At 38.8% G+C, this 19,621-nt stretch overlaps 1 protein-coding gene across 1 annotated transcript; it reads left to right on the top strand.

Annotated features, from left to right (window-relative positions):
• Positions 1–1,996: 1,996 nt before the first annotated feature.
• Positions 1,997–18,164, top strand: tesk1a (testis associated actin remodelling kinase 1a). The gene is made up of 11 exons (XM_084390271.1): positions 1,997–2,166; positions 2,633–3,173; positions 6,828–6,949; positions 10,000–10,048; positions 10,137–10,283; positions 11,639–11,721; positions 11,900–11,990; positions 12,078–12,161; positions 13,463–13,549; positions 13,678–13,774; positions 14,345–18,164. Exons 2-11 carry the CDS (start codon positions 3,009–3,011, stop codon positions 15,379–15,381), a joined length of 1,962 nt encoding a protein of 653 aa, XP_084246397.1. The 5' UTR covers positions 1,997–2,166; positions 2,633–3,008; the 3' UTR covers positions 15,382–18,164.
• The last annotated feature ends 1,457 nt before the right edge of the window (positions 18,165–19,621 follow it).

Below are 19,621 nucleotides of genomic sequence, written 5' to 3'. Positions count from 1 at the left end.
GGATTGGCTCAGTGTTATTTTTCTCGCCTTGTTTCTTTGTTCTGTTTTATATGATTTAGAATTACAGTCTTTTTGTTGTGATGAACAAAAATCCATGTCGCACTCAGGGAGGAAGTACACTACCTAGCCTGCAGGAAAGAGATTGCTAATGTTCCCATAAATTATAAAAACATTTCTGAAAGGTCTTGGAATGTTCAAAACATTTTTTTTTTGGCTATGCAAATGTTAAGGGAACATTCCATTTTTCAATATTACAAACATTTTGGTAATGTTACTCTTGAATGCTCTCTGAACATTCTGAAACCACCCAAATAAAACGTTTCAGAGAAAAAAAGGTTTCATGAATGATGTAAATAACATTTTTGTGCTAAAATTTTGGGAACATAAGTGGCCTCAGCAAAAAAAAAAAAAAAAAAAAAAAAAAAAAATTCAATCTTTCATACATTTTTTGTATGAAAATTAATTATCAGCACAAAATTCATGATTGTGGCAGGCCTCATTTCTGACTGTGAACAATACAAGTGTGACTTTTTTTTTTTACGACCGTTTAACCTTTTTGAATGATGTCTATGTTTGTGTGTGTGTGTGTGTGTGTGTGTGTTTTACCATTCTACATTCCAATGAAGTAAAAAAAAAAAAGTACAAATGCAAAATTAATTGGTGTAAAATGACTGAATAATACCAGGGGGTTTAAATATAACAATTAAAAAAAACAAATTGTAAAATATTTTCCGTACTGATCTGGGTATCAACTGAGGCTTTACACATGATGGTATAGCTACAGCAGCCAGAATATATTTATGAGTACAATTTTGTCTCAAAATACTTCTGTAAAATACATTTAGCCTATTTTCCATATCTCTCACAAACTTATCAAATGAACTACAGCCCAAATGTGGTGTAGAGCAAAAGTTTAAAAATTGCAGAATTCGACTGCAAGTTCTTGACTCATTTTCACATTTTGTAAGTATAAATTGAGACACAACAATTATATAAAAAAAAAGAAAAAAAAAAGAAGAACTTAAAATTAAAGAGCAGAAAGAGAAGTCTACATTTCTCTCTGCTGCCACCTATTGATGAACCACGGCAGATCCAGGCTTTTGGTCATCTTTTTCATGTGAAAGTCAAAGTTTATGCAAGTAAAATTAAAAGGCCATATTTTATTTGAAAACACTACAGAGTAACATTACAGAGTAATAATATAGCTTTATTATTAATATACTCGCTTATTGATGACGTTTTGTTCATTTCTAACGAAAAACTTGAGTAGCTTAAATTTAAGCTTATGCAGGGCTACATAATATTTCATAAAACGTATGGACAAATGTATTGGTCTGTACATTTGAATAATGACACTGAAGACAAAGCAATAATTTGTCAATTATTTTGGAACAATCATTTAGTCTGATTTAACTTAAATGGTAAAAGTGGCTTCAGATGAGAGGAGTTCACCAATGAATGTCAGAGGAATAAATTCGCACAACAGTGGCCAAATTTATATGATACTTTAGTTTCATTTCAAATAATAGGTCAGTGGCTTTTTTAAGTACTGCAGTGCTGACTCACGACGACGATGATATCATCCACGGTCACTGTCTGCATGTTTTTAACGTTGCATTGTGAATTGAAATGTAAAAGTGACATCATGGTTCAGTAACGCCAGCGCACTGGCCGCTCATTGGCTTTAATGCTTGATTGACGTATAATGCGGCCAATCAGAAGCCCAAATACGAAAGCTCACATCAAGAATTAAGGCAAATGTAAACTCATTCTTGCTGTGGAAATCTTGGCTAAAATGCTTAAAATGCTTTCGAACTCGATTAAGCTAAGATTTCCATGACTTGCAGCCCGTGACGTCCCATTGCTTTGTGCACACTGTTTTTCTCCTGAAAGTAGCCTACCGAAATAGTGCAGAATCACACTGGCCTACGTTGGAGCATTTACTGCGCAACTGCGCATGCTCGACGCGCAATGTCCAGCCTCGCCAAGACCTGCCCCTATTCCTCACCAATGAACGGAACGGGCAAATTTACAAGCGGCATAAGCGCTATGGCCGAGACGGACAGTGACAGCTTGCGAACGAGATGTTGACAAAACACTGAAGATCTACTAAATGCAGCGTTGGTCCACAAACGAGAGTCTTTTCTTCGATATTACTGAAATCAGGTACGGTGCCATATTCTTTGGCAGCCGCATGGGCCCGGCTACGTGCATGCCGTCCTTGCATGTGCACGCTTAAAGATGCTTTTATTGAAAATTCGCATGTCTAATAGAAAATAATATTCAGCTTAGTCTGTAAAACGGTAGTCGCTTTAAAAGTCGATAAAGGCGAAACATAAATTGCATTCAGAGCAAGCCCTGACACAGCGGTCAGAAACAATCCGCAATGGATCTCTGTAGCCAGGCTTGACAGATGGTGCGGACACACCGCATTTCTTACTGCCATTGGAATTGTTTTGCTGTATTCTTATTTTGCTTGCAATAAGATGTTTCCCTTCTGCTGCCTCTCTACATAATTTTACTCGTTCTGTCGCCATTTATCGGGCTTCATTTGACACCACATGCCTATTTTTTATTTTTATTTTTAAAGGAGCAATGAGACATTACTTATTTTAAAACATTTTTTTTGCAGGATTTCTTTGTAAAAGCTGTTGAGAGTGAAGCTACGGATATTGGGGAGGACATATCTGGAACTGCGAGCGATAACGCACAACCTCTTTGGAGTAAAGACTGATTTAACGACCGGAATATAGGAATATGAAACATGGCAACCGCATCAATCGCGAAACAGCCCGAGCGGACTCTTCATCACGTGCACTTATTTGCCCTTTTAGGAGAATATTTAATCGAGTAATTCTATGTGGTACTCAGTATTTCACGTCCTTTTACTAGTCATTGAGCTGCTTTTTTAAGTGATTATTTGTAGTCTATCTCACTCGGGATATGGATATTTGGACTTTGGATATTTGGCTGCGTTGAAGGGACCCGCTGCCTGCCTATCCATCATAATGGATCAAGATGAAAACCAAGAACCTTTTCATGCCCTTTACGGGCCCAACCGGATGCGGCCGTCATCGTACCGGGCACTGCGAAGTGCGGTGTCCAGCCTGGCACGAATCGACGATTTTTTCTGTGAAAAAATCGGTTCTGGGTTCTTCTCAGAAGTATTTAAGGTACTGCTAACCTTTCCTCTTTTTATCCACAAACGTTTATCCACTGTCACAATGCAGTGGTCATGCCTGATAGATGATTGGTTGAACCTTTTGGGATGAAAGCAGGGGAGTTTGCATGATTTGAACAGTCCATATACCATAAAATTATGATCATTAACATAGTTCAGGAGGCTAGCGAAATAAATTCAAAATAGCATTGATTGTATAATTTTTTTTAACGGACATTCTTATCAACTTAAACTTTTTAATGTTTATTATTATTATTTTTATTTTTATTATTTTGTGTCTACCAATAAATGGCACTATTTGGTGTGTCTCAAAGAATAGCACCCAACAGTGGTATTCACTGTAAAGTAACTTTTATAAATACAAATATTTTTATTTAATGTGTTTGATTGTGAGAAATAATAATAATAATTAATAATTTGTATTATTAATCATTATTGGTGTTATTATTATTAACAGCAACTATATTAATAATTCATAATTAATATTGTTTTTATGTTTTAGAATCATGATCATTTAAATATTATGCCCCAAAAAAAAATAATATAGGTCCCAAAGTCTCATGAACTACAATGTATAATAGCTTCAGTTATCACTGCTTCTCAATAATCATGTGTTGTATATAATAGAACAGTGTCATGTGTGTCCATGTTAAGAGCAACGGTGTCTGTTATAAATGATAAGACAGGACGGTTCCACTCGACAGCATAATCAGATTACCAACCTGCCCTAATCTGTCTGCCTCATCACAGAGGAGTGTGTGTGTGTTTATTGGCCCATGTCTTTTGCTTCTATCAACAGTTGGCGGCTCTGATTTTCTTCTTGAAAGCCAATAATGAAAAATATTCTGGGTTATTTGTTTAAAATAATTTTGATGTAAGTGAAACCTGACTACAACTGACTGTCATGAAGTTCAAAGTCAAACCATCCCAAATTTAATAATTTACAAAAATAGTACAGGGTGGGCCATTTATATGGATACACCGTAATAACATGGGAATGGTTGGTGATATTAAAGTCCTGTTTGTGGCACATTAGTATATGTGATGGTCACCACCCATCTTGAGGAGTTTGCCCCCTCACATATACTAATGTGCCACAAACAGGACTTTAATATCCATATAAATGGCCCACCCTGTAGTTATACATAAATAATATTAATACATAATAACATACATTATTACATAATACTACAGCTATTCTTAATTAGTGGTTAGTTACATCAGTATTACAGATTTTTTGCAGTACTGCAGATATGTGAGCATAACTAATAACTCGTGAGGTCTGAAAATATGTGACAAATGTCTTTTTTGATCTCTATAAATAAAGAAAAACAGCTGTTTTGACACAGATTTTGGAATATGTTGTCTTACAGTAGACAACTAAAACTTTGCAGAAAGCTGAGCATGTAACTTTTAATAAATGTGATGTTTCATGAAAATGGTTTGTGCCATCTTAAGTAAACTGTCATGTGTCTTTTTTCCTTTTACGATGTCATCATTAATTACAATTTATTTGTAACAAAATGGTGTCATAGAAGAACTTTGTCTGACTGACAAATGACTCTTCGTTAAGTATGAAATATGAATGTACTGTTTGTTGACATACGGTTCGCAAATAGTTATAAATCAAATTCAGTCCGATATCTGATTTATAAATGTGGGATGATGTATGCTGTGGTGTTTGGTGATTGATCGTGTGTAGGAGTTGGTGAAGCCCATGTTAAGTTTTGCATGCGACGTCATTGATGTCCGGCATTCCAGCTGGTTAGGTGGGATGACGGGAAATCCAGAAAGCCTATTAGTGCCTAATGACTATTAATACTCAGCATACTGCACTGGATCTCTGTCTTACTCTCTCACAATAATACAAACCAAAAAGCCATATTTAATTTAACTTAAAGACAACTATTGTATTATTGTGCATACAAATCCCAGCTTCTCTTGTCTATCACCACTAGATTCTCAACTCCTATATTTTCCTCATTTTAATTGACATGCTTCAGAGTAATTCCGTTTTTTTTTTTTTTTTTGGCCCAGAAAAAGCTTTGGATGCTCTTGTACAAATGTGTATAGATTTTATCCTCAATTAGAGCTACACGACTAAATGGCATGACCCATCAAGCACTTTCGCTGTTGTGAAGACCAGCTGTGGAAGTTTTTACATTACAATATAATATTTTTATGTCTATTTTTGCAATGTATCCATGATTTTCATGAGAATATGTAAAGAATGAGATATAAGCACTCTACAGGTTCTAGATGCAGAAGCTTGTTGATAATGATTAACAAAATTATTTGTTGTGATTTTACTGAAAAAGACGTGGTATGGAATTTTGAGTCAGGAAATCAACTTATAGATTTAACTCCTGTATTGGAGTATATATAGGCTGTTCAGTATATTGCAATAATAATAATACAATCATAGAAAAAAAATTACAGTGCTATGCATAAGTTTAGACACCCATGCTAAAGTTGACTAAAAAGAGGAATAAAAAATCATCTTTTGGAAATTGAACTTAATGCCTTAATTAAAAAAATTAGGAAAAATCCAGGCAGATTTTTATTTTTAAAGGCCAGTTACTTCATGGATCCAGGATACTATGCATCCTGATAAAGTTCCCTTGGCCTTTTGAATTAAAATAGCCCCACATCATCACATAGCCTTCACCATACCTAGAGATTGGCATGGTTTTATTTCAGTTAGCCTAATAGCTGGTTTGATTTGCATTGAGAGATGATCTTATGGAAAGTACTCCATGCCAATCTCTAGGTATGGTGAAGGCTATGTGATGATGTGGGGCTATTTTAATTCAAAAGGCCAAGGGAACTTTATCAGGATGCATAGTATCCTGGATCCATGAAGTAACTGGCCTTTAAAAATAAAAATGGGAATTTAACATAGGGGTGTCCAGACTTATGCACCCTGTATTGTAAGGAAGAACATTTATTTATTTACGATACATTATTCATTCACAAAGAAAATTGGTGTCCTTAAAGGTTGGATTTTTCCTATTTTTTTTAATTAAGGCATTAAGTTCAATTTCCAAAAGATGATTTTTTATTCCTCTTTTTAGTCAACTTTAGCATGGGAAAGAAAACCAAAAAACCAAAGAAAACTAAATATTCTCACCTGCAGAGGTGCCCAAGCCGTTTACTACAAAGGGACAAAAGTCAAACTTGTGTGAGCACCGTGGCCTGAAAGTAAATGTTGCATTATATCCAACTATATTCTAATAATATTGACATTTTTACAAAAATGTTAATACAAAAAGATGAATTAAATCAATGAATTAAGTTATGCTTCAGTGGCATGTTTTTTCCCCCACCCTCTTTTGATATGGCATGGTGGGACAAATCAAAGGTCATGGACCCTGGTTTGGGAATTTCTGGTCTACTATGTGTATCATACAAAATATTAAATTTTAGTAGTGTCACTGAATCAGTGGATCAGGTATTCCATACATTTATTTATTTTTTATCTTGTGGGGACATTTTGTGGTGAACTTACAAATCATTCAAAATGATCTTTTTTGAAAAAGAAAAAATGCAGAAAGTTTTCTGTGATGGGTAGGTTTAAGGTTAGGGGATAGAATAAAAAATGTATTCAGTATAAAAATCATTATGCCTGTGTGTGTGCATTCTGCAGGTGCAGCACAGGATCACAGGACAGGTGATGGCTCTGAAGATGAACACAATGGTCAGTAACAAAGCCAACATGCTGAGAGAGGTGCAACTCATGAACCGCCTTTGCCACCCCAACATCCTCAGGTGTGGCACTCACTTTTTTTCCCTTTTAAAAAAAATGTTTTGTTATATAAAAGACGGAATACTTCTCTCTGTGTGCATGGAATTAAGGCTGGGCGATATGAAAATATAACTGTCAGTTACCAGATTGATCATCAACAATATCTGGAAAAAATGACAAATATATTTCACATAGCCCCATAGTTACCATACACATATTGATTCACATGCAATCGCATGGTATGGATTAAATCTTTTCTATAGACTAGGCTAGTATTTAGTAGTGTTAGGAATAGAAAATCTATTCCAATTATGTAATTAAATTGCTTATCGTTTCCTGTGTGTGCATTTTAATGTGATTTTAAACCAAGTGCAAGAAGACACGAAAGAGAACACTAATGTACTTTTGTGTTGTTTTCTGTGCTGCACACACATCCAAAGTGCGCACATAGAGCCGCCTCTTATATAGTGCATGGACAAATACACACAAAATGATGTCAAGATATCCCTGTAAACAGTCGGTTTTGTCTGAAGTGAACGTAAACATACCTGCTGCCACCTGTTATTAATGTTAATCAAAGAACAAAAGAAAAAGAAAATAATTAACTTATCTTGATTGCCGTAAAATGGCTGAGGAGGTGGTTTCTGAGGTAGACGAGGGACTGGTGAAGGAGGAAGCCCCAGTGGAAGGAACCATGGTGGCGATGATGGTGGTAGGAACCAAGGAGGCTAGGATGGGAGGAGTGGCCAGGTGTTACACCAGAGCACAGTCAGGATGAAAGCCCATGGCGGAGTCGACGGAGGGAGGGGGCATGATGGAGTCTGACAACATCCAGGGGACGACCGACGGAGAAGCCATTGACAGTGGAGCCCTAGGCGCAGACGGAGAGCTGATGGATCCAAGTGACACCGATGGTTCAGGAGACCAAGGCGGAGCCGCAGCACTGACTCCACGAGGTTAAACCGGGATACCAGATGACTGAGGCGGAGCAACTGAGGGCCGAGGTGGCCCCAAAGGGAGGGCGGAGCCAGACAGAGCCATAGGGGTGGAGAGACGGAGCGCAGCAAATGTAAGTCCGTGGCATAGGAGGGGTGACGTCTGACCCAGGTGGAGCCGGTGGAACGAGGGAGCCGAGGTGGAGTGATGGGCACAGATGCTGGAGGTGGAGCCGGGGGAACCACTTACTTAGGTGAAGATGGCAACCGTAAGACCCGAGGCTCATCCACACAGCAATGCGTCAGGGGAAAGATGAGGGGCTGAATGGCACCAGCTGAGGTGGGGCTGAAGGGTTGGCTGAATCTGGATGAGGAGGCAAGAGAGGGAGACTGGGTGGGATTAGCGGTGATGGAAAATAAGATTCAGGGATGGAGAGACCAGCGGTGATGGTGTCAATACAGTAGATACAGGGCAGGACTGGGTTGGGAGCATTACCTCTGTTTACCAATCGATCAGCCATGCTTCAGTGTCCAGCTCCACCAATACTCCCACAGGTACAGATGTTACCAGCTCACACACCTGGTCAGACTCACTGTGGGGGCTCTGACGTTGTATCCGTCTTGCAGGATGAAGGCTGGCTGGGCTCTGTGCTCGGCGACATTTCTGTGGATGTTGGGTGGGGCTGGATCGCAATGTTCTTATCCACCACTTTGCCAGTGACAAAGGAGGATCCATCCACACATAGAGCGAAATTGATGTCCTTGTCCAGCCCAAACCAGAAACCGTCCATTAAGGAGAGGTCATCACACGTCGCACAGTGGCTGATGTTGATAAACTCCTCCACATAGTACTCCAAAGTACTGCCACCCTGTAAAATAAAAACAATTCCTCCGCTAAGTTCAGGGCAGCTTCTAGGCGCAACATTTACAGCTGCAATGTCCCTAATTGGTCTGGTATTCTGTCATGTTTAGATTCCTAAGATGATGATGATGGCAGATTAAAGGTTGTATCAGTGATTTCAGGCCCAAAACAATTGGTTTCACCAACCACTCAAAACCAAAACAAATAGTGTTTCAACCAATCACCGACAGGGGGTGGGTGTTGTGAGGTAAAATACTCCAATACTCACCTTGAGGTCTTTCTTTCTTTAGGTTTGGAGTTTCAGATGTTGGCTTATTAATAAATAAAGCTTATTAGGAGCGTTATACTTTGTTGTAGATTAAAAAATAAAAAATAAAATACATAAATATAATTTTGAATTACTTCTGTTTCTAAATAAATAAAGCAGTAATTTTTATTTCGTTATAAGTGACCTAAGGAGACTTTGGAACTCTAACCAGAAAGAAAAAAGAACCTTACCGTTTTTGCTCATGCAGAACGAACCAATCTGTTTTTAATCCCTGATTTATATATATATATTATAGCTTTAATACAAGTTTAAAAACAGTTTAAAAACAGCGCTAAACAAGTTATTATTAAGGAAAATTAAACTAATAATCATGTGGCGATAATGCCAAAAAGAAAGAAACAATGAATTTTATGCTAAAATAGGCAAGACACATTACTATGTGACATCAACAAGCATAGTTTTTAACTTATTTGCAACACTTACATACAGTAACAGCAAAGCTAATGTTTTATGTTAGTTTAAGCTCAAACTAACCAAAGTAAAACCTTTAATGTTTCAATAATTAAATTAAATTAAATTAAACGTAATTGCAGGCTATCAATTAGTGCAGTCCAACTCATGGTGTTTGTTTACAGTGTATATCAGCTGTGTTGTCTCCGGCAAGGCTTGGGTAGACGATGTAATCGTATATCGTAATATTTTTTAAGGCGTTTATCGATAAATAAATACAAATTCATATCGCCCAGCCCTACATGAAATGCTTCCCAACACTACAATGAATTGTTTACTGCACTACTGTTCAATGGCAGCACTACACCCGTTATATTTACTTGAGGTGTGTGGTTGTAAAGTCTGAACTGAATGTGATGAAAATGTGGTGGTATATTTTTGTTTGTTTGTTTGTTTTATGTATCTCATGGGGGAATTATCCGAGGTTAAAACATGCATATTTACAAAAGGAAAGCAAAAAGAAAAAAAATCCAATACTCACCTTGAGGTCTTTCTTAGGTTTTTGGGTGTATGTGTTCACGAAGGACAGCTTCATGCGCTAACAGAGGTAAGACACTGCACAGAAATCCAGACTACAGGAGTTAATTGACTGTCTGGTTGATGTGATGATAACTGTAATGTGACTACATTTACAGTACATAAATGGGGGCAACTTGGAGCAGCTGCTGGACAGTGACATATATCTGTCATGGACTGTGAGGATAGGTCTGTCTCTGGACATTGCAAGAGGGCTGCAATATCTACACAGCAAGGGCATTTTCCACCGAGATCTTACATCTAAGGTACAGACACAATTACAATGCACTGATTTATTCTATTAACACTAGGGTTGCCAACTTGAGCAAAGGAAAATAAGGGACCATCTTGGTTCTTTATGGGAAAATAATGAACAGTATAAAGGACACTCAAACATTTTGTACTGTACCACATAGTCTATGCCATTTCAGTGTATGCAGTTAAGTGTGTCTTTTTTTTGTTGTTGTTGCCCGAATTAAATGCTAAAATGAATCTCAGACAGCAACAGATTTGTTTTGCTTAACCTATTTGTACAATTTAATTTAATTAAAAAAGGGGTAAACTACAGGTAAAGGTTTTATTTTACTATAGAAAAAATAACATTGGAAAACAAAAAGCTCACAGGAAAAAGCACACATTGACTACTGCATAATCAGTTATTAATATTTCGTTGTGTTCATTATTTCTTTGCATGACAGCCTGGCCAAAAATGATGTCCACACAATTTGGCATGTTTTATTGTGTTATCACAAATGAAACAATTGACTCCAAGCACAACTACACAAAATGCTTACAAAATCTTTCATTTTAAATCTTTTTAATAATTTGAATAAAGGGTGAAGAATTTTGGCCACTACTGTGTACAACCCGATCTCATGAAATGCGTCTCTATAGCACGCATTGTGTTTATCGTGCAATTTATAAGCGAAAATTAGTATTTATGTGCATATGATACGCATTGTAAACCTCTTGGGTAGGATTAGTGATGTGGGGTAACGGTACGTGCGTATTACACGCCATAAAGTGCGTATCATATGCACGTAAAAACTAATCTTCGTATATATACATACAATATTCATGTATAACTTTGATGAAAGGTTTTGATCCACTTCAAATGTTGACTACTGTATATATTAAACTGTATGGCTGGATGTTGTGTGACTGAATATGGGGCTCATGAACAGTAACCATGTTGTCTGAATTCGGCCTAACTGTTTTGCTGCAATCAAAACGCGGATGATTTAACAGAATTCCTATTAGTAATGAGTCCCACTCGCTTTGAAGCCAGAGCAGAGGATTTTGCTTTGTTTTAAAGTCTTCCTTGACCTGCTATTGATATATGTATAATCTCTCATATTCAGGTTAGTATCCGCAAAATCCCTTTAAAACTAGTAGGTCAAATAGCATATGTCTGTGTATACACTAGACTACACTACTGATACTTTGATGTCTTAAAATAAAGGACGATTCCGTATTAATACGGAACAGTTGGCAACCCTAACCAGCACCTATGTCAACTCACTGTGCTTTGCTGCAAAGTGTTACAGTTATTGGACAAAAAAAAAAAAAAGGTTAAGATTGTACATAAAATATACACTCTGACACAACACTCTTTTTACAGAATTGTCTGGTGCGTTGTGACAGTGGTGCTTTTACAGCTGTGGTTGGGGACTTTGGGCTGGCAGAGAAAATCCCTGATTATAGGTCAGTGCATACCTTATCTTACATATAACAGAAATAATACACACATGTTATGACACACATTTAACCCAAGCAAAAGTATTACACTTATATGAGAAGACTATATTCAGAATGTTATTCCAAACATAACTCAAATACGAATTGAAGACATGCATGAAATGTTTGTTTTGCTTGTCTACAGTGATGGTGTTGAAAAGCAGCCTTTGGCAGTTGTGGGCTCCCCCTACTGGATGGCTCCAGAAATGTTAAGAGGAGAGCTCTACAATGAGAAGGTATCCTGTCTTTGAAAACGAACAAATCAATGTCCAACTCTACTCATGTGATTGTGTAACTTTATTTATGTCATGTTCATACCATAGGCGGATGTCTTTTCATATGGAATAATCCTTTGTGAGATCATTGCTCGAATTGAGGCTGACCCAGATATTCTCCCACGGACAGAGGTACATCATTCAGCTGTACAACATCACATGAAACACAGAGTCAAGCATAGAATCATAAACTGGTTTATCAGATATAGATCAAGCCTAGAGATTGTGTGAAAAAGCACTTATCACTTTTGCTAAATTTAAGTTTAAAGATTTTGTTCAAAGACAAAAACTTAAATCTTGTCTGAAAGTCTATTTCTAGTCTATTAGAAAGTCTATTGTTTAGGTAATGATAACAGAAATATTGATATTCTAAAATTGTATTGAATTGTAGGCTATTGATTGTAAAATTGTATTCTGTATCTGTAAACAAAACAAACTTAATGCAGAAATAATTCGATTTATTTTGGCCTTGCGTCACTTACTCCCATGGTTTTTTATAAACATGACGCATGTGCATATCAGGGGGGCAGCGTTTCATATTATGTTGAAGCTTCCCCGGGCGCCGCCATTGGCTATCAGACCATCACCTGCTGTTAGCATCCCATTGACTCCCATTCATTTTGGCGTCACTTTGACAGCGAATAACTTTACATCTGAGGCGTTTAAAGACTCCATTTGTCCATTATTTATTTCTAAAGAAACACGAAAATGTATAAAAGGCTCCATTACCTTGTATCTTACGTTATGGCCCCGTAGAAGCAGTTTTTGTAAAAATAGGCTAACGATTGCGTCATACCAACGCGACTCTCTGTCGCACAGTAGAGAGATTACCGTATGGACAGGAGGAGAAGCTCGCGCACAATCAGGGGGACGTGGAGGCAAAATGACAAAATAATTAATCAGAATACCTAGCAAAAGTTTCTCCTGCTCCAAGATCATGGGCAGCTCCTACTCACGCTCTCCGTCTCTGCACGTTTCGGAAGGGAATGATTCAGATTTCGCTTGGCACAGCTACTAGAAGACAGACGGGTTGCTCACGTCACATCTACGTTGTCAAGCTCAGTGTGAGTCTGCGCAGTACACTCGACCATCAGGAAGTTAGTGCTTCTAATTGACTTCACATGCCTCCGTTGAATCCAATGGGGTCGCTGTGTCCAGTTTATATACTGTCTATGGTGCATATGAATAACTATATTTAATCTAAATCTGACGTTAAATTGAGCACGACCACTAGTGCGCTGCCTCCCTCTGCTGGTCAAGCATCATGTTGCATATTTCAACAAAGTAGTTCATTTTATTTTAGAAAGCAACACGTTGTTCATTATTGAAGTTAAATATGTATCTCAAGTTTGTCTATGTGTGTATTTGTATTCTGTCTGAAGATGCCTGATTAGTGTAATACATATGAAATAAAATGTTCTTTTTGACTGTAGGATTTTGGACTGGATGTGGAAGCCTTTGGGCATATGGTGGGAGACTGTCCACCTCCATTCCTTCGCCTGGCTGTCAATTGTTGCAATGTAAGCTACGTACCCAAACTTAAAATAAAACTGTAAATTCAAAAACACATAGGACTGTAGATCTGTATAAAACTGTTCATGTTTTTCACTGAGATTGTCATTTATGTGTTATTCTTTGTCTATGGTAGATGAGTGCAGACAGTCGCCCTGCCTTCTCTGAAATAGTAGTGACACTTGAGAGGAACGAGAGAGAAAGAGTGAAGAGTGAAGTTCCAGTCATCCTAGGTAAGCATGTTACAAATAACATGGGCAAACAACATGGCCAGGAAATCAGTGCGCTAAATCAGTGTAATGAATTATTATTTATAATCATTGATTAAATAAATAAATAATTGATTTTAAGCCCACGTGCATATATATTGTGTGTGGGGTCAGTTTAAATTTTTAAAGAAATTAATACTTTTATTAATCAAGGATGCATTAAATTGTGATGGTAAAGGCATTTATAATATAACAAAAGATTTCTATTTCAAATAAATGCAGTTTTGAAAAAAATATATAAATCAAAAATATTAAGTTGTACTTTTTTTAACATTCAAAATCAGAAATGTGTCTTACGCCCCAAATAATACAAAGATTTCTAAAGGATTATGTGACACTGAAGACTGGTCATTTTAAATTGTAATAATATTTCACAAGATTACTGTGTTTGCTGTATTTTTGAACAAATAAAGCTCTTGCCAACCCCAGAATTCTGAATGAAAATGTAAATTTACTGGTTTAAACTTGAACTCTTTTTACAACACTTTCTTTACCACTCTTAAAGAAATAATGTCATTGTTGTGGTTTCCTCAGAACCCATTGCCATTGACGTCAGCCCGTATAGGAGAAGAAGCTCACCATGCTATCCCGGTGACCAGCGCCTGTCACGTAGTCAGTCAGACGTATTGCCCCCTGCCACATCACCATGTTTAGGCACTCCTGCACGGGTCAACCCATTCTCTCTTCGCCAAGACCTCAACGGCGGTCGCATCAAGCTGTTCGACACCCCTAGCAAATCTGTCATCTCTCTTACCTTTACCCTTCCACCACCTCCAGACCCTTGTGCCTCCCCACCACTAAACGGGAGCCCGGGGCTCCGAGGACCCCCTCGAAGGTGTCGGTCCCTGCCGTGCACCCCTGATCTGGGTCGACAGCTACCCTTCCGGGACCAAGAGGGCCGGGAAGAGGATGAGAGAAATGAAGAACTGGGTGATGGAATGAAAGAGGAAGAGGCGGAAGGACGGCAAGATGTGGTGGAGGACACAGGCCTGGTTCTGGACTTAGATATGGTGTCTTTAGAACGGGTAGAAGAGGAGGAGGAAGAGGTGGAAAAGGAGGGCCTGAACCTCACAGAGCCCATGGACTGTAGTAGTTCGCCCGACACAGCAGAAGGAAACGTGTCAGGAAAGCGGCTTATTAGCGGTTCTTATTCCCCGTCCTTAAAATCCAATGGTTGGGCTGCGCCCATCTCAAACGGACCAACGTTATTACCTCCCCTTCCCCGTTTGGACAACAACAATGGACTGCTGAGGCCTGGGCGGCCGTTTGCATGGGCTAGACTCAAAGGATACCGAGGCCCTGCCCCGGAGCCTTTACCGCCCACTAATGAACAAGACGATGTCATGTCATGTCCGGCCTGCTGTCTGGCTGGGTTCAGCTTCCCTTCCTTGTGCCTGCGTGGACCACCTCCCTCGCACCGTGGACCTCCACGACGACCTTACAGGAACTTTAACAGAAGGGAAGCGTCTGCAGCCACAGCAAAGGGACTGCTCTGTCGGGGAGCAACGGGTCTGGCTCTATCCACTGCAACCTGTGAGCCAGGGTTACCTCTGCCAGAGGCCCAGACCTAAAGATGACCACTGCAACATCTCAGAAACTGCTCAATATTTACAACGCAACGCATCCCTGATGTTAGTATGGTTATCTTACTGGATGCAGTGTGGGATGAAACATTGAAATAGAGGTATGGTTCACCCAAAAATGAAAACTGTCATCATTTACCTGTACGACTTTCTGTATTCTGTGGAACACAAAAGATGATGTTCAGACAGTGAAAGTCAGTCATGTCCAATGTTATTTAAAACATTCTTCAAAATACAGTTTTACAGAATAAAGAAAGTCTTTTGACGTGGGTGAGTAAATCATTTTCTAGGGCTACACAGTATATCGAAATAAATTCAATTTTGCGAGATGGCTTAGTGTGATTGTCAAATTGTGCTGGCTGCAATTTATTTAAATAAATATATGCACTACCATTTTTAGCGGATTGCATTTAAATGAATACAGTGCCATGCTTTACTCTGAAAACAGGCAGTGCATATATTTATTTGCTGGCAACTTGCAAAAACAAAAGCTTGATGGCTAAGATGCAAATATTAGTATAACAATTTGATGGTTTTACAATAAAATACAATTATTTGGTAAGTATTTTTATTTTATTTTACAGTACAATAGTATTATTACCATATGTTATTTAATAATAATCACAGCAGCACAAAAACAGTGGGAATGTGGCCTATGAAAACTTAAGTGGAAAGAGATAAGGTCACTTTATAGGTGCCCGCTGTCTGATATAGGTTTGAGTAAGATATTGAAAACACCCACATTTTTTAGGTTTTCCCAAATTGTTCAGCCCTTAAAAGAATGGTTCACACTCAAAAAAGTTAATCTTTTTAAATTATTTTTTTATTTTCTATGCAGGAGCACTCCCTTATAAAATCACCCCATTCATTCTAAAATATATATATATATTTCTTTTTTTTTTTAAATATAGTTATATGTCATCAGCAAAATTTCAAATTACAAAATGTTGTGCTGTCCTAGAATTTTCGTTTTTGAGTGAACTATACCTTCAAATGTGTGCATTAGAAACACATAAGTTAAAAGTGAGAAATGAAAGGCATGCTGGTACCATAGTGCCAGTTCTTTGTCATGGTGTTTTTTTTTTTTTTTTGTACTGTAATTCAGAATAACTTAATATCATCGCTTTACAATACTGTCTGCTTTTTATCGTGTGCTCTTTTTGTGCTCCATAAATGTTTGACTGACTCAAAGCCACTGTTAAAAAAAAAATTTAATAATAATATTTAAGGGTGACCTATGTGAAAATAGTGGCATGTCAAACATTTTATGTGTATTATCTCATGTATTTATTTATTAGATAAGCATTCCTCTGAAGGACTGAGTTCTCTTCACTTTGCTGTGAGAGTGGATTAGGGTGTGTGACACTGAGTACTGATGTCAGACATTTGTTGATACAATTTTGTGATACACTTGTATGTTTAGATGCAATGTATGCAGTAATTCTGTAAACTGTACTGTTTAATAGGCATTTTTTTAAATGAAAAGTTCCACGTTTTGAGTTTTACACAAATGAAGATGTGTAGGAGTGCCTGTAAAGGATGGCAGGATACTTTTTTTTTTTTATCTCCCCCTAGTGGTCAGGAGGACACACTCTTGTTAGATCACTGCTGCTGTTATTTAAAAAAAAAAAAAGAAAAAAAAAAAGATTCCTCTTACATGACTGATGTTTGATTTACCTTCATGTTTGATCTAGTTTCTAGATCTTTTTTTTTTTTTTTTATGTTCAAGGTATGGAATCGTGTTTAAAAAAGTAAAATAGCATCTTGCACAAAGTGTTTCCTGATGTCACTGACATTTACTCATGACAGTTATGTGACACACCCCAACACATATGATCTACACATCTGGTTTCTGTTTCATATTCAGTCTTTACTTTATGCAGAATCTTAGACGGTCTGTAATGCTGAAGTGCAGATTAAACCTCAAAAATACGTTCACTGAATTTCCTTATGCTTGTGAACGTACATCTGCTTATGTTATAAGATGAGCATAGGAAGTATCTGCATGCTGAGTACTGTACAAAACAGTGATCTGTACATATTAATGCATGACAATAGGCATAAAGCTGTCTAGCGCATTGAAACTTCCCTTCATACTGGCATCAGAAGTGAAGTTGTCTCAAGGCGTTTTGTCTTATTCGGATCTGAATTCAGATGAGATATGGATGCAATAAGTGCTCTTGCTTTAAGCAGAAAGTTATATTTCTTATAGTTTGATGAGTAAAATGGTAAAAAGAATGAACTTGTTAGGTTCTTGTAAAGTACATTTTTTAATACTAATCTGTGAAGTAACATTGGGCTGTAAATCTCAGAGAGCTGATAATGAAATATCTGATTAGTTTTTACTTTTCCATGCACGCAAGAGAACTGATCGTGTGTAATATATCTAGCACAGACATTCAGAACTTGCCTTCTTTGTGTCAGTGATGAAGTGATGTTATTGCAGATAGGGGATGGATGGATTCGTAAGGTCCGTGTTACTGTATAAAATTTGTTTCTTTCTAAGAGAGATCCTCTTTCTCTGAAAACAAAGCACTTATCACTATGATTACTGTTACTAGTTCTGGGGAACCGCAGCTTTAATAAATGTCAATGAGTTGTTATTTATGAAAATGTCATGAAATAAAAAACATTGAATGTAGAAACTGTCTTTTTCTTTTTTTCTTCTTTTTTTTTTTAAACATTAAAACTGAGTTGAAATGTTGACAGAAATGGTTAGCTGAATCTTAAAAACTGACAAGCATTGTGAAGAGCCATAAACGCAGGTTCCAGTCTGGCCTGCATATATTCCCACTCTCCTGTCAGCAAAATGATCAGATAGGAACAAGACTGACATTGGCACAGATGTTTAACTGTAAAAAGATTTTAATAGATACATTTTTGCTGTAGGCCTATATTCAAATGTAACAAAACAACCCAAAATATAACAGCCTATAAAAGTCTGAAAAAAGTAATATAGGCAATACCACTGTTAAAATAGAACCTTTAAACAAAATTGTTATCAAACATCTGTTCTTCTAATGTTCTGCTATTATGTGAGTAAACAGCATGTTGGGATAATAAAACAAAGTAGGCTTTAACAATTCTTTTAAAAACCAAATTGAAATTTTAATACCCCTCTTTGAACAGCCACCTTAACGTGGTGGAGGGGTTTGAGTACCCGAATGACCTTAGGAGCTATGTTGCCCGGGGCTATATGCCCCTGGTAGGGTCTCCCAAGGCAAACAGGTCCTAGGCGACGGGTCAGACTAAGAGTGGTTCAAAATACCCTTTATGAGACAAATTAAATCAAGAACCGTGACGTCTCCCGGTATGGCGCAGCCGGGGCCCCACCCTGGAGCCAGGCCTGGGGTTGGGGCTCGTATGCGAGCGCCTGGTGGCCGGGCCTCCCCCCACGGGGTCCGGCCGGGCTCAGCCCGAAGGAGTGACGTGGGGCCGCCTTCCCGTGGGCTCACCACCTGCAGGAGGGACCGTAAGGGGCCGGTGCTGAGAGGATCGGGCGGCAGTCGAAGGCGGGGGCCTCGACAACCCGATCCCTGGACACGGAAACCAGAGAATCCCGATCCAGAGACTGAGCTTCACATCACTTCTGCCGATCCAGAGACTGAGCTTCACGTCACTTCTGCCGATCCAGAGACTGAGCTTCACGTCACGTCCGGCCGTCAAGAGTCTCGTCCCGCCGAGACTGAATCTGTTCCTGAGCCTGAATCTGTTCCTCTTCCTGCGCCTGTGTCTTCGGACAAGATGGCCGACTCCACGCCTGTGTCTTCGGACAAGATGGCCGAAACCACGCCTGTGTCTCCGGACAAGATGGCCATCGCCAAGCCAGTGTCTCAGGACAAGATGGTCTCCGTCGAGCCAGTGTCTTCGGACAAGATGGCCGCCGCGGAACCGGTGTCTGTTCCAGTTCCTGATCCGGAACCGGTGTCTGTTCCAGTTCCTGAGCCGGAACCGGTGTCTGTTCCAGTTCCTGAGCCGGAACCGGTGTCTGTCCCAGTTCCTGAGCCGGAACCGGTGTCTGTTCCAGTTCCTGAGCCGGTGTCTATTCCTGTGCCGTGGCCGCCCGAGGGGTCGTCTCCGCCGTGGCCATTCAAAGGGTTATCTCCTCCCTGGCCTCCTGAACGAACTGCTCCGCCCTGGTCGCCTGCACAGCCTGATCCGCCCTGGTCGCCTGCACAGCCTGATCCACCCTGGACATCCGTTCTGCTGCAATCTACAGGTCCTTTTC

Source organism: Rutilus rutilus (assembly GCF_951802725.1).
Source record: "Rutilus rutilus genome assembly, chromosome: 2".
NCBI classification, from domain to species: Eukaryota; Metazoa; Chordata; class Actinopteri; order Cypriniformes; family Leuciscidae; genus Rutilus; species Rutilus rutilus.
Note: the sequence above shows the minus strand (reverse complement) of the source record. Positions and strands in the feature narration are given on the sequence as shown.